General features: G+C 42.0%; 1 protein-coding gene across 6 annotated transcripts in view; it reads right to left on the bottom strand.

Moving 5' to 3' along the window:
* Nucleotides 1-16,160, bottom strand: part of herc4 (HECT and RLD domain containing E3 ubiquitin protein ligase 4) — a 160,002-nt gene that overhangs the window by 91,896 nt on the left and 51,946 nt on the right. For 5 of the 6 annotated variants that reach the window (XR_005945633.1, XM_041209392.1, XM_041209393.1 and 2 more), the window contains exons 3-4: nt 13,536-13,695; nt 745-821 (exon numbers count right to left, since the gene is read on the bottom strand). Coding sequence is in view for 5 of the 6 variants with exons in the window: in XM_041209392.1 (XP_041065326.1) it covers nt 745-821; nt 13,536-13,695 (237 nt within the window). In the remaining variant the exon portion in view is untranslated. Of the gene's footprint in view, nt 1-744; nt 822-10,556; nt 10,702-13,535; nt 13,696-16,160 lie in introns of those variants that run through there. The other variant, XM_041209395.1, reaches the window with a different exon arrangement.

Raw genomic sequence — 16,160 nt, 5'->3', positions numbered from 1 at the left:
TTGCTCCCCCCCCACCCCACCCCCCACACTTTATTCCTCACCCTATATATCTCTAACATCTTCCAGTTCTGATGCAAGGACATAAGCTCAAAATGCTGGATTTTAAATGTCCAAAAACAAATGGCTTGGTTCAGGTGTTAAAATTTAAAAAGCTCTAAAAAAAAACAAACAATCTCAGACTGCCCACTTCCGGGTTCAGAGGGACAGGACAAGGGGCACACAGACTAAGTAGGCAGGTTTGCTAATGAAATATTTTAATAAGGTTGGCAGCCTCTGACTCAATAGTTGTCAGTCTTGGGAAACAGTACAGCTGAAGAGAGGACAGCTTTGCAGAGAAAGTAAGTTTCTTTGGAGCTGTGCTTGTGAGGATGACATGCTTCCTCCAAGCTCCTCAAATTTCCTCCACCAACCCCAGGATCAAAGGTCCCCACCTGGATCAGTTATTGGCCTAACTGTTCCAGAGTCCTCCCTAGCCAGGGGATGCTAAGCCTACCAATGAGGCTAATCTCTGGTCAACAAGCTAGCCTCCCTGGCCCCAACTACCTATGCAACCCACCCCATTAACATCCAGAGCATTTTAGCTTTCTCTCTCCACAGATGCTGCCTGGCCTGTTGAGTATTTCCAGCATTTCTGCTTTTATTTTCCAGTATCTGGAGAAAAGTCAAGGGTTTGCTCTAGTCAGCAAATAAAATATTGATGAAGCATTGAGGTCAAGGTAAAGCATTGCCGAAATCTTTCCTTACCTTTCGACAAAGCAAGAGAATGATAATAACCACAGGCCACCTGCGTTATCTGTACCTCTACTAAAGATTTTATATTCCTGGAAAAGTATAAATAAGACCATTTTAACAGGACAGTTATCCAACTAAGAACTAGGTACACAAATGCACATACTGCAAGAGTTAAAAGCACAACTTCAATTGAAAGGCTTTGGTGTAGTAGCCATTACAAACAGCTAGTTACAAGTTGGGTGTAATTGTGACTTAAATATTCCAAGCTACAAGACCTTCAGAACGGACAGGAAAATTGAGATAGTAGCAGCAGCAATAACAATAAAGGACAATTAAAGCAGTGGAAAGAACGAACTTCAAGTAAGGATGGACAGGCACTGGAAACAGTATGGATAGAACTAAAGAAAAGGTAAAGGATTTTGGAAATTGTCTAGAGATCTGGTGACATTGGGGGAGCGGAAGGGAATGTTTAAACACCATGATCCCCAGCTGAGGTTACCACTGGACAAGCCTGATCCCAGGGTAAAACCCAGCTTGATAATCCTAGCTTTGTTTGTTTAGGCAAGTGGAGGGGCTACTGAACAGAGTCACCGGAGTCAGCTAATGAACTTCTAATAAAAACATAAAACAAGAAAAGATGAACTGTTATTACAATACTCCTTCATCCACATCTATACCTTTACAGATTTGTAATGATAACACAAGTTACAAAAGCTATCTTATTCTCTAATGTTCACTGTAAATACAGTCCATGTAAACTAATTGGCAACCTGTGGTCAGGCACACCACACTCTGAAACCAAGAGACAGATGCCACTCCAGACAGATGCCACGGATCTCTCCGACACCCCGCCAGACATTTGTCACACTTTGGGCAAACCAGTCTCACTGAACTCCTTTCACAAGAGGGTTTCCAATCTCTACTCTCGAAGAACTCGCTTTGGAATCTTCTCCCAAACAGACGCCTTACACTAGTTCACCACCAGGGTTTCAAATTCTCTTTGATGTTCCTCTCCCCTGGGTCACTGCATGCATTCAAGCTGTCTTCCATACACTCACTCTCACTGACTCAGCTGTCAACAGTACAGCAGTGCATCACATGCCCATAGCAAAGAGTTACAGACCTTTGGCTGTCCCTTTGGACCTTTTGTCCTCTTGCAAGCTGTTCTTACTTTAAAAGCGGCAGCGTGGAGCCTCTCTGCCCCTCACTCTTAACAGGACCTTTTCCAGGTTCCTGTCCTTCCTTTGACTAGAAGGTCTACTTGGGACTTTCTCCTGTTCCACTCCCCTGGATTTTGGAGTCTTTTCTTTAGCTTGGGACTTGCTAACTGTCCCTTTTGCTCCAGTCTCTTTCTGGCAGCTACTTTTAGCCAATTTTAGCTTGGGACTGGCTATCTGTCCTTTATAGGTGGCTTCTGTTTGGCAACTGTCTTCAAACTGACCTTAAAACTGCTGTTCCTTTAGTTTGTCCTATGTGTGTCTATGAGAGGGAGCTGCCTCTCTGGACCCCTGTTGCTAGGCAACAGCCCAGTTTCTCTACTCTTTTGTTTACTTTACTAAGCTGCAACACTCAAACCTCTCATTAGAAATGCAGGCACCTTTTAAAGTGAAACTAAAACGCAACTTGACCTTTCTTAACACACATACAGAAATACAAATCAAACCTAAACATTAAAGCTAAAATTCATTCCTAGCACCTATAAAATACAAATATAACTTACTTAAACTCTCTATTTCCTAATAACAGACATCAGGATAGCATAGTTATAATGGGAAATCTTAATTTTCTCAGACTAGGAGGAGAACAAGAACAGCTCAAATTTTAAAGGCAAATGAATTTCTAAAATGTATTCAGGTCAGTTTTCTGGAACAATGTTTCAAAACAGGCAAGGAATAATAAACATTCTAAATTTAGTGCTGAGTAACAAACCGGAAGTTAATGGTCTAACTACAAAAGAACATTGATTACCATAAAATAGGTTGAGCTATTCAGGGGTAAATCTACAAACAATGAAATTTTCATGGAAGTTATTAGTACGTACAGAATCTAGGGAACTTTGAAAGATTACAACCAGTTTATCCCCTATCTCTGAATCACCTTTTTTAGAACATTAGGATGCAGGCTAACAGGTTCAAAGGATTCGTCAGCTTTCAGTTCCATTAACTGCTTCAGTCCTTGCTCTTTACTAAGATTATTTTAAGCTCCTCACTCTCATTAGAGCCTTGATTCCCTATTTCTGGTTTGTGTTTTGTGTCTTCTATGAAGCCAGATACCAAATATTAGTTAAATATCACTGCCATTTCCCTATTCCCCATTATTTATCTGGTCTCAGCTGCCAATGGACCCATATTTACTTTTTTAAACTCTTCCTTTTTACATTCTTAGAGAAGCTCTTACAATTCGCTTTGATATTTTTGGTTAGCTTACTCATATTCTATGTGCTTCCTCTATTAATTTTTTTGGTCCCCCTTTACCGATATCCAAAAATCTTCCAATCCTCAGGCTTACTACACTTCTACACAGCATTATAAGCCCCTACTTTAAATCTATACTATTCTTAACCTCTCTAGTTAGCACTGATTGAGCACTTTTCCCATTGGTTTGTTGACAATTATGAAATATTTCTTTTAATGCTCACTATTGCTATCTACCCTCATATCTTACCCAATTCGCCCCTTTTGCCTAGGTTATTGGCTTTGTGTTCAATACTTTAGTTTCAGACTTACACAACTCGAACTCAATGTGAAACAGTATCATATTGTGATCACCATTTCCCATTGATCCCTTACTATAAGATTAATTAATCCACCTGCCCCATTACACAAAACAACATTTAAAGTAGACTCTTCCCGGAAATAAAAACAGAAAATGCTGGAAACACTCTTCCACAGGCGCTCCCTGACCTGAAACACAGTTAACGTTCCAAGCTGATGACCTACGATCAGAACTTGGATAAGTTAGAAATGTAATAGGTTTTGAGTGAAGTGGGGTGGGGGAGAAGGTGGAAAAAGTACAAAAGGGAAGTCTGTGGTAGGATGGAAGACAGGAGAGATTAAATGACAATGAGGTGTTGGCGCAAGATCAAAGGGACAAATAAACAATCAAAAAATATATCTTGAGGCTGGTATGAGTGGCAGAATGGTGAGCTGCTGAAAGCAAAAACAAGGGAGAAACAAGACAAATCAAAATCCGCAAAGCAAAAGGAAATAAAATGTTGGTGGTAATTATGGTCTGAAAATGTTGAACTCAATGTTAAGTCTAGAAGGCTGTAATCGAAAAATGTGGTGTGTTCCTTGAGCTTGCGCCGAGCTTCACTGAAACACTGCAGGAGGCCAAGGTCAGAGAGGTCAGTGTCAGAGCAAGGTGGAGAGTTAAATGACAGGTGACTGGAAATTTGGGGTCATGCTTGCTGACGGAATGAAGATGTTTCACAAAGCGGTCACCCAACCTGTGTTTGATCTCCCCTGTGCAGAACAGATTGCATTATGAGCAGCAAATACAGTTTACTAAATTGTACTAGTATATGTAAATTGCTGATTCACTTGGAAGGAATGTTTGCTGCATTCGACAGGGAAGAGAGGAGGTAAAAGGGTAGAAATTGCATTCCCAGCACTTGCATGGAAGATAATGATGGGTGTGATTGAGCAATGTATCAGGGTGCACAAAGGGAACGGTCCCTTCAGAATGCTGAACGGTGCGGGGGGGGGAGGGAAAGGTGTGTTTGGTGGTGGCATCACGCTGAAGGTGACAAATAGTGGAGGATGATCCATTGGATGTGAAGGTTGGTAGAATGAGGACAAGGGAAACCTGATCATGGTTCTGGGAGGGAGGGGAAGAGGTGAGAGCAGGAGTCTGTGAAATGGGCCGGGCATGGTCAAGGACCCAGTTAACTATACAGTGGGTAGGGGGTGCGAGGGTGGTGGTTGAGCGGTGGTGAAGAGAGGGAGAATCTTCAGTTGGGGAAAACAGACATATCGGACGCATGGAAATGGACATTGTATCATCAGAACATGTGATGGGGAATGAGAAACTGGGAGAATGGAATGTATTCTTTATAGGAAGCAGGGTATGAGGAAGTGTAGTCGAGATGGGAGTCAGTGGACTCGGTGAATATTGGTTGATATCCATCTCCAAAAACAGGCACAGAAAAACTGAGGAAGGAAACGGAAGAGTCAGGGGTTAGGCCATGTGAATGAGAGAGAAGGGTGGAATCCGGAAACCCAGTTAAGGAGTTCTGGGAGAGAGAAACATCTTTTATTTGGAGGAAGTGAATGGAGTTACAAGAGAAGTTGTTCAATGTGAGAACAAGTTCAGCTGGGTGGAGGAGGGTGGTGCTGGAGGGTGACTGACTGGGCCTCCATTCAAGGAAGAAGCAAAAAGCCCCGATACTGTCCTGGTGGGGAATGGAGGTATAAAGGGACATCCAAGGTGAAGAGGAGACTGTTAGGGCAAGGAAATTGGAAACTGTTGAAGTGATATAGGCATCAAAAGATTCACAAATGTAGGTAGCAACAGACTGGACAAAAAAAAAGTCAAGATAGGAAGAAATCAGTTCACTGGGGAAGGAACAGGCTGAAACATTAGGCTGATCAGGGCAGAGTTCACAATTTATTGTTCTTGGATCTTGGGAAGGAGGTAGAAGTGGGCTGTTCAGGGTTGAGGGTCTATCCTGTTGGTAGGTTTTGGAAGGAAGATCTCCAGAGATGAGGTCAGTGACAGTGCTGGAGACAATGGCTTGATGTTAAGTGGTGGGGGAGGTAGGAGGAAGTATCAGAGAAACAGGTTAGACTGAGTGAAGGAGCAGAAAAATGGAGACAGGCGATGCCATGCTGGCAGTTTTCAATGAAAAGATCAAGAAAGGGTCAGGGCAAATCATTCAGGTCAGAGAGCAGAAAGTCAGAGGTACTCTGAATATACAGCAAGGGGTAAAATTAGAAGAGATGGGGTCAGAGGTAAGTGAAGGGAAAGAAAGGCCTGGAGGGATGTGCCAATCATGAGTTGCTGAAGATTATGACCCTTCACACCAAAGAAAAAAAATATTTTTCATTAAATCGTCAAATGAAGTAAAGGATAAAATGAAACTGCAGACCAGGACAGGATTGAAAGGGAGTGAGGCTCTTTTCTGGTTGGTTTCACAATGTATTGTTCTAAGTAACTGTCTTAAACACATTCCATGAACTTGTTTTCCAAACTACTTTTGCTGTTTCGATTTGATATGAAAATTGAAGTTCCCCATGATTACTGTATTGCTTTCGTTACAAGCTTATTTCATGGTTAATGCACTGTCCAACAGTACAGTTGCTATTAAGGGGCCTATAAACTACTCCCGGCAGCATTTCCTGACCTTTGTTAATTCTCATCTCAACCCATACCAATGCTTCCTGCTCTTATAAGCAAAGATTCTGCTTCACTACTGTCCTGTGTCAACCTGTATTTTCAGCATCCTCCTCCTTTTCCATTTTGTCTGAATTTCCTAAACATCAACTACCTTAAATATTTAGTTTCCAAATGAAATTGCATACCTGTAATGGTTTTAGATCAACTTTTTAATCTCTATTTATGCAATTAAATTGCATATCTTGTGAATACATTATTCATTTAGGTAAAGTACGTTTAATTTTAACTTGCTATTTTTCCCTGATGCATTTTACCATTAAACATTTTGTTCCTTCCTGTCACACTTTGCTTATCACTATCCCAAATTGCTACATTCTTCTGTGACTGATTTTTCTCTTTAGATTTATAATCTTCTGCTCACTTGAACCCTCTTCTCCCACCCTTTTAGTTTAAAGTCCCAGTTATATGATTTGTCAAGACATTAGTCCCAGCCCAGTTTACATGGAGTCTGCCCTAACAGAACATCTTTTTTCAGCAGTATTGGTGCAAATGCCACATGAATCAAAACCCCAATTCCCAAACATCACTCAGCCACACATTCGACTCTGATTTGTTAGATGTTCTCCCAATTTGCACACAGCTCTAGCAGTAACCCAGAAATAGTTACCTTTGAGATTCTGCTTCTTAATTTGGACTCTAGTTCCTCAAACCCCCTCAGCAGAATCTCATTTCTCTTTCTATTCATGTTGTTGCTTGCTATATGAACCATGACAAACAGATCTTTTCTCTCCCAATCCAAGCTTTTCTCCAGTTGCGAGGAGATGCCTTTAACCATGAGCTGATCAAGGCAGGGAACACAACCTTCGGAACTCCCAGGTGCAGCTATGGCTATACTAGCCCTGTCACTATATTCCATTTCACTCTCCCTACTTGAAAGGCCTCCTGTACCATGGTTTGTCCATCCACCCTGCAGACTTTGTCCTTATCCATGCAGACTAAGAATCTTTTACCTGCTGGATAAGGGTAAAGGCAGAGGCTCCTCCAACACTGCACATGGTTTGACTCATGTTTGACTCTCAGTCACACCCTCCTGGCTGCGATCACTAACTAGACTGGTGCCACTTCTGAACCTATGGGCTGTGACTGTCTTCTAGATCAAAGCATCCAGGTAATTTTCCCCTTCCTGATGCACTGATTTTCTGCATCTCGGAATCCAGCTCACCATTTCTGAACTGAAGTTTCTTGAAACGTAGATATTTACTGCAGATGTGGTTGTCTGGGACCACAACGTTCTCCACAAACTTTCACATGCTGCAGTTAAAGCAGACCACTTACACTGCCAGTCCTTTATAGGAAGATTAAATTAAATCCCCTTCCCCACTCTGTACCAAATTTCCACTTTATGAAAATTATTAATTTTCATAGGAGGAGAGTGCGAGAGGAGGACCCCGAGCCAGGGAGTCAGCAGCACCAAGAGAAGAGTGCGAGAGGAGGACCCTGGGACAGGCAGTCAGCAGCACATAGAAGAGAGCAGAGGATCTATAAAAACAGCACGAGAAACCGAAAGCAGAGGTAACTAAGGGAGTTTGGTGAAGAGGAAGGAGGTGCTCCTTTCCTTTTGTACCTTTCCTTAGAAAGAAGAGTGGCGGTCTTGGTAAGTAGGGCCTGGTGAGTAAATTTGAAAAGTGTAATATTTTTAAACAAGTAGCTATACTTGGATTTAATTGAGAAGTGCCAGGAACAAGGGAAATTTAAGGCCAAGATAATAAAGTAATATTAAAAAAAATCCTAAGTAGAATAAAGTTAATGGAAGTAGAGTTAAGACATGGCAGGGCTGCTCAGTCGAATGGAATGCGTGTCCTGTAATACGTGCAAAATCGTAGATGCTACCGGTATCCTAGACGACCACATGTGCAGCAAGTACTGCCAGCTGCAGAAACTTGAGCTCCGGGTTTCAGAGCTCGAGTGGCGGCTGGAGTCACTGTGGTGTATCCACGAGGCTGAGAGCTACGTGGATAGCATGTTCAGGCAAGTGGTCACACTGTAGCTTAAGTGTCTGGAGACAGAGGGAATGGATGACCACCAGGTAGTCTAAGGGGAAGTAGCAAATTCTAAATCAGGGTTACTATGTATGTGAATGCACGGAGTACAATAAATAAGATTGGAGTTACAGGTGCAGATTGCCAAGTGGAAATATGATGTTGTGGTGATAACAGACCTGGCTCAAGGAAGGGCAGAACTGGATGTTAAATATTCCCGGGTACAAGGTGTTCAGAAAAGATAGGAGAGGAGAGATGGCGACATTGGTTAAGGAGAGCATTGCAGTGCTGGAGAAAAAGAGATGTCCAGGAAGCTTCGAGGACAGAATCAATTTGGCTAGAGCTAAAGAACAAAAATAATCCAATTACATTGCTTGGTGTAGTCTATAGACTGCCATCTAGTGAGTAGGATGTAGAAGAACAAATCTGCAGGGAAATTGCACAGAGACGCAAGCATTGTAGAGTAGTTATAATGCGTGACTTTAATTACCTGAATGTAGACTGGGACAGTGGTAATGTAAAGGGCAGAGAGGGGCAAAAGTTTCTAAATTGTGTTCAGGAAAATTTTCTACAGCAGTGTGTATCCAATCCAACAAGAAAAGACACATTCTTGGAAATGAGGTGAGCCAAATAGATCAAGTGTCAGCAGGGGAACATTTAGGAGACAGTGATCATTGTATTGTATGCTTTAGGATGATGGTAGAAAAGGACGATAACCAATCCAGAGTAAGAATAATTAACTGGACGGTAGCCGACTTCGATGGGGCAAGAATGGAACTGGGCCAGATAGACTTGAAAGATTGACAGGAAAAACTGTAGCTAAACAATGGGCTACCTTCAAAAAAGATTTGGTTTGGAGCACAGTCAAGGTATATTCTATCGAAAGGGAAAAGTAGGGCAAACAAATCCAGAGCTCCCTGATGAAAAAGGAAATAGAATTCAAGATAAAGAAGAAGTGTGCTTGTGACAGGTGGCAGATGGTAAATACAATTGAGAACCAAGAGGAATACAGAAGGTCCAGAGGGGAAGTGAAAAAGCATAGTAGAGAAGTGAAGAGGGATTATGAGAAAAGATTGGCAACCAACATAAAGGGGAATCCCAAAGTCTTCTATAGGCATATAGATAGTAAAATGGTGGAAAAAGGAGTAGGGCCAATTAGGGACTTAAAAGGGAATTTACACATGGATGAAGGGGCCATGGCTGAGGTATTAAGTGAATACTTTGCATCTGTCTTTGCCAAGTGGGTAGATGCTACCCAGGCCATGATCACAGATGATTAAACTCTGTCATGAGAAGGGTTCAAAATTGAGATGCCAGAGGACTGGATAATTGTAAACATAAAACCTTTTTTTAACAAGGGCTTAAAGGATAAGCCCAGAAATTACAGACCATTCAGTTTAACTTCAGTGGTGGGCAAGACTAGAAACAATTATTTGGGATAAAATTAGTAGTCACGTGGGAAATATGGGTTGATCAGGAAGAGCCAACATGGATTTCTAAAGGGGAAATGGTGTTTAACTAGCTTGGAGTTTTTTGAAGAGGTGGCATAATAGTATTGTCACTGGAATAGTAATCGAGTCCCGGGATCGAATCCCACCACGGCAGATGGTGGAATTTAAATTCAATTAAAAGATGGAATTAAAAAAGTCTAATGATGACCGTGAAATCATTGTCTATTGTTGTAGAAACCCATCTGGTTCACTAATGTCCTTTAGGGAAGGAAATCTGCCACTCTTACCCGATCTGGTCTACATGTGACTCCAGACCCAAAGCAATGCCCCCTGAAACAGCCTAACAAACCAATCAGTTGTATTAAACCTCTACAAAGCCTCAAAAAAGGAATTAAGCCACTCGACATCGGCCTAGGCACCGAAAACGACAACAGCAAACTCAGCCCCATCAGCCCTGCAAAGTCCTCCTTACTAATATCTGGAGGCTAGTGCCAAAATTGGGAGAGCTGTCTCAGACTAGTCAAGCAGCAGATAGTCATCCTCACGGAATCATACCTTACAGATAATGTCACAGACACCACCACTCCCATCCCTGGGTATGTCCTGTCCCACCGGCAGGACAGACCCACCAGAGGTGGTGGCACATTGCTATACAGTTGGGAGGGAGTTTCCCCTTGGAGTCCTCAACATCGACTCCAGACCCCATGAAGTCTCATGGCATCAGGTCAAACATGGGCAAGGAAACCTCCTGATTAACCACGTACTGCCCTCCCTCAGCTGATGAATCAGTGCTCCTCCATGTTGAGCAACACTTGGAGAAAGCACTGAGGATGACAAGGGTGCAGAATATACTCTGGGTGGAGGACTGCAATATCCATCACCAAGAGTGGCTTGGTAGCACCACTACTGACCATGCCCTAAAGGGCATAGCTGCCAGATTGGGTCTGAGACAGGTGGTGAGGGGACCAACTAGAGGGAAAATCACTCATCCTCATACTTGACATCATCAGTAGTCTGCTGGCCGCAGATGCATCTATCCATCATAGTATCTGTAGGAGTGACGACTGCAGTCATTGTGGAGATGAAGTCCCGTCTTCACATTGATGATACCCTCCATCGTGTTGTGTGGCACTATCACCATGCTAAATGGGATAGATTTTGAACAGATTAGCAACTCAAGACTAGTCATCCTCATTGGTCCCAATGTGGAGCATGACCACTGGTTGTTCACCCTCCCCCAAAAGAATGCCCTGCAGCCGCTCTGTGACATCCTTGACCCTGACACCTGGGAGGCAACATACCATCCTGGTCACATCTATGGTCCCAGGAAGCAGACAGGCTTTTCTGAACTATGGAATTCCTTACTACCAAAACATTTCCACTCTTCCTCCTCCCCTCCTGTGCAGCTGAGCCACCTGTGGTGCCATGGACTTGGATCCTCAGAGGACTGTAGCAAGAGCCATCTCGCTCACTGGTATCCAAAATGGAAAAACAGTTAGAGAGCAAGATAGCCTCAGGGGATTCCTGCCCTACCTGCCTGATCCTCTCAGATACTCTGGAGGTCACCCATTCCCTCCCTGCCTGTGTATTTCTTAGCTGCGGTGTGACCAACTCGCCAAACGTGCTATCCACGTAATCCTCAACCTTGTGGATGCACCAGAGTGACTCCAGCTGCTGCTCAAGCTCCGCAACACAGAGCTCAAGTTTCTGCAGCTGGCGAAACTTCCTGTAGGTGTAGTCATCGAGAGCACTTTGTGCCTGCACAACTTCCCACATCCCACAAAATGCACATTCATGCAATCATTTACAGCTGATTGACAATTAACTGCTTTGAAAGGCAGATTCTGGAATGGTCCCAGTGGAAGTTAGCAAATGTAACAAAGCTTTTCAAGAGAGGGAGAGAGAAAAGTGGAAACTGTAGACCAGTTAGCCTGACTTTAGTCTTTGGGAAGTTGTTGAAATCCATTATTAAGGAAGTGATAACAGGGCACTTAGAAAAAAAAAGAGAATGAGACCTGTATTTATATAGTGCTTTTCATGACCACTGGATGTCTCAAAGCGCTTCATAATCAAAGAGGTGCTTTTGAAGTACAGTCACTGTTGTAATGTAGGAAACTGGGCATACAGCCACAGGCAGCAATGTGATAATGACCCAGGTAATCTGTTTTGTCATGCTGATTGAGGGATAAATATTGGCCAATACACTGGGGAGAACACCCCTGCTCTTCTTTGAAATATTGTTATTCAATAGTCTGATTTCCTATTATCCCTGCTTTGGTTTCTGGTTAAACAGTGCCTTGATTTGAAAATTCTTATTTTCAAAACCATCCATGGCCTTGCCTCTCCTTAACTCTAGTCTCCTTCAACCCAACAACACTGATATCTGAGCTCCTCCAATTCTGTCCTCTTAAGCATCACCTACTGTGGCTGTGTCCAGATCTCAAAGCTCTAGAATTCCCCTCCTAAACCTCTTTGCCTCTCTTTCCTACTTTAAGGCACATTCCAAATAGCTGAAGCATCCCACTAGTAACAGCCTGCCAACCCTAAAATGATCCATTTATTACTACACGCTATTTTGTTCTTTAATCAATCCTCTATTCACGCTCATACATTACCTTATTTTGTGCAACAATTTGGTGTGGCATCTTATCAAATGCCTTTTGATAATTCCAAATATACTACATCACTAGTTCCCCTTGTTTATCCTGCTAGATTCTCAAAAAACTATTAAGATCTACCAAATATGATTTTGCTTTCAAAAACCTTTTGATTATCTAATCTCTATTATCTTTAGGTGTCAACCGTGGCTTAGTTGACTCTCACCTTGGAATCACAAGATTCCAAGTTCAAGTTCCGCTCCAGGGCTTGATCAAAAGTTAAATCTGACACCTCAGTGCATATTGAGGGAGTACTGCACTGTCAGAGTTGCTGTCTTTCAAGTGAGATGTTAAATACAGGCTCCATCTGTCTGCTGAGATGGCTGTAAAAGATCCCATGACACTTCGAAGGGCAAGGGAGATATCCCCAGGGACTTTTCGAAGAGGGGGTGATGACGGCAGATTTGTAGGAGTAGGGTACAATGCCTGAGGAGAGAGAACAATTAATATCAGCTAACATAGGAGCCAGGAAGGGAACTCAGTGGTCAGCAACTTAGTGGGAATTAAAAGTCTAATAACCATGAAACTATTGTCGATTGTTGGAAAAACTCACCTGGTTCACTAATGTCCTTTAGGGAAGGAAATCTGCCGTCCTTACCTGGTCTGGCCTACATGTGGACTCTAGGCCCACAGCAATGTGGTTGACTCTTAAACGCCCTCTGAAATGGCCTAGCAAGCCACTCAATTCTCAAGGGCAATTAGGGATTGTCAATAAATGCTGGCCCAGCCAGCGATGCCCACATTCCATGGATGAATATAAAAAAAAGTCTGACTAATATTGCTGAAGTTAATAAAGCCACTAAACATGGATGACAAGTGTCTCTGGAAGTTGTCTATATGGGCTTCCAGGAAGCTTTAAACAAATTTCCACAGAAGAGGTTATCAAAAGAGTGCATAGATATAGAAGCAATGTTGCGTCATGGGTTGGAAATTGTTTGGCAGGTGGGAACAAGAACATAATGATAATGAAAATGTAACTCCGTTTGATGGAATGTGACAAGTAGTGTTCCCCAGGGATCTATACTGAGGCCTGAGTTTTGGGCTATACTTATCACTGACTTAAATGAAGGAATAGAAGTTGTATATCCAAATTTATTAGTGACACCAAGTTAGGTGCCAAAAAAAATTGTGCAGATGGGAGCAGAAACTTACATAACATTACGTCAAATGGTTATTTCAAAAAGTGCCTTTTCCAAATCTGTACCACTTTAGCTGTGCAGTTAGTACATTCAAACTTTCATTTCTTTATTATCTACTATATATAATGTTTCAAATAAAAACTTCTACAACATTGAATATAACTACATCAAAATGCTTACCTCGGAACTCGGACACTTTCCTCTGTGGCAGCCAAACCCAACTGACCATCTTTGGCAAGTCCCCAAGCAAACACTTGACCACTATCATTTAGTGCAAGCGTATGCATCTCTCCACATGAAATGGCAGTGATGTTCTGAGCATCCAGAGCCCCAACTTGCTCTATACACCAAAATAAAAAGTAGGTTTAGCTTGATCCCTTTACATGTATGGCATAGGATATACAGCACAGACTATTCACCCAACAGTCCTTGCTGGCATTCAAGCTCCACCTGAGCCTCCTCAGACTTTCCATTTCTAACTTGTCAGCATACCCCACCACCACCTTCTCCCTCATCTGCTTATCTAGCTTCCCCTTAATTTGTCTGTACTATTCAACTACCCTCTATGGCAAGGAGCTCCATATTCTCAGCACTTTTTGGAAAAATAATTTTTTTTCTGAATGACTTATTTGATTTCTTGGTGACCATATTACATTGATGAGTTCTACCTTTGCTCTCCTCCACAAGTGGAAACATTCCCTGTTGATTCAATCAAAACCTTTATTAATTTTAAAAACCTGTGTTAGGTATATTCCTACATGTCTGGTATCATCCTTGTAAATCTTTTCTGCACCCTTTCTGCTGCCTCTATCTTTATGATATGGTGATCAAAATTGCAGTAGTCAAGGTGTGGTCTAACCAAGGTTTCATACATGTTTAGCATAACTTTACTACTCAATTCTATCCCTCTAAAAATAAACGCTTTCTACTGTATTTTGCCTCATAAGGCCATTGCAGTACAAATTATTGCACATCAAAGTGATTCTGTTCAGGTCAGATTTTGACAATCAAAGCACAACAGAACTACTAAGATTTATATACATATCTGCTCTGTGATATTAAAATTACCTTCCTGACACGTGCAATGGCAATTTGTAGCAAAACTTCTAGGATATTTCTATTGACCAAGTGACAAAGTCATCTAATGCCCAGAAAAATCTCAAAGTTTTTTTTTTAAAGTATCAGTATCAATGTTAAGCTGTTCATACCTGTGATTTTGACAATATTTGGTCAATTTTCAATATATAGTTGTCATGTTTTCAACATATGGTACTTATGAGGGGAGGGTGGACAGGCTAAGCTTGTATCCGCTGGAATTTAGAGGCGTAAGAGGTGAATTTGATTGAAACATATAATTCTGATGGGTTATGACAGAGCTGATGTGGAGAGGATGTTTCCTCTTGTGGGAGAGTCTAGTACTAGTGGGTCACCCATTTTAGACAGATGAGAATTTTTTTTTCTCTCAAAGGGTTCTTTGGAACTATCTTCCTCAAAAGGCAGTGGAAGCAGAGTCATTGAATATTCAAAGCAGAAGTAAATAGATCCTTGATGAACAAGGGGGTGAAAGGTTATTGGGGTGGGCAGGAATATGGAGTTGAGATTACAATCAGATCAGCCATGATCTTATTAAATGGTGAAGCAGGCTCAAATGGACAAAATGCCAACTCCTGTTCTTAATTTCTGTGTTTGTATAAAATGGATTCATAGAAATGGAACTACTCGGATAGGTAACTGTTTTTAAAAAACACATACACATTATGGGTAAGTGGGAAAATCAGTTTGCAGTTTAAGCTGGAGAACCTTCGTCAAAAACATTCTGGAGCAAGCGAGCGGTGCAGCTGGCTTTTTACCTCTGGGATAAATCTAGATGCTCAAAACTGGGTATCTACGAAATGCCGCAGGCCATCAGCAGCAGTGGATTTAAATGCAACCGCAATCTGTAGGGTGTTGAGCCTCTAGAGCCACTACTATTCAATTAGATGTTGGCTGATCTTTACCTTAATTCAACTGTTCCAATGAAGGACAATGCAAGCTCAAGGAATAGAACTTTCTCTTTCTATTAGACACTTTATAGCCATCCAGTCTTAACAATAAGTTTAACAAACTTGAGATCATAGGCAGTACTCCCATTCTGTCAGACAGCAGATGTTGATAAGAGGATAGCTACACCAGTGTCACTAACAGGATGCTGCCATCAACCCAAAAAACTATCACACAAATGAGGAATGTGGTATAGGAATTTTAGTGCCAGTGTGATGCTAGATATGTAGGCTGTACATCCCAAAGATTGGTGGATTGTATCAAACAGCATATCCCAGCTGCTGCTTGCAAAGGGCAAGGTACAGACCGTACCCAACCAGCCCATGCTTACAAAACTCAGAAGTGTTCAACGTTAGATGTGATTCTGCGATTGGTCAACGTTTGCTAAATAATCCTCAGTGCGCTAATAATTATACTGACAACGAATTTGAGATTGTCAGTTGGGCTTGCAGTGTGGCACATATGCGTGTACTGGAAGCTACATATATTAACACACAGGGCCCTGTTCTTTGCAGACAGAATGAACATATATTTTGTTTTAGCTGAAACAATGTAAGTGACAGCCATTCACCGACTCATTCCTCAGCTGCCTGGTTTAAATTTCAAACAAGGCTTGGCAGTTAACTGTCAGTCATCAGGGTTGCATTCTCCATGGCAATGGCACTTGTCAACCAATCAGCACTCTCTTTACATACAGTATAAATTGTCATCTTCCCTTTATATTGGTATTCTTGAACATCCTGATGAGCGCAAGACAAAAAACCT

The sequence above is a fragment of the Carcharodon carcharias genome, chromosome 17, assembly GCF_017639515.1.
Source record: "Carcharodon carcharias isolate sCarCar2 chromosome 17, sCarCar2.pri, whole genome shotgun sequence".
Taxonomy (NCBI): Eukaryota; Metazoa; Chordata; class Chondrichthyes; order Lamniformes; family Lamnidae; genus Carcharodon; species Carcharodon carcharias.
The sequence above is the reverse complement of the archived record's forward strand: the minus strand, read 5'-3'. Positions and strand labels throughout refer to the sequence as shown.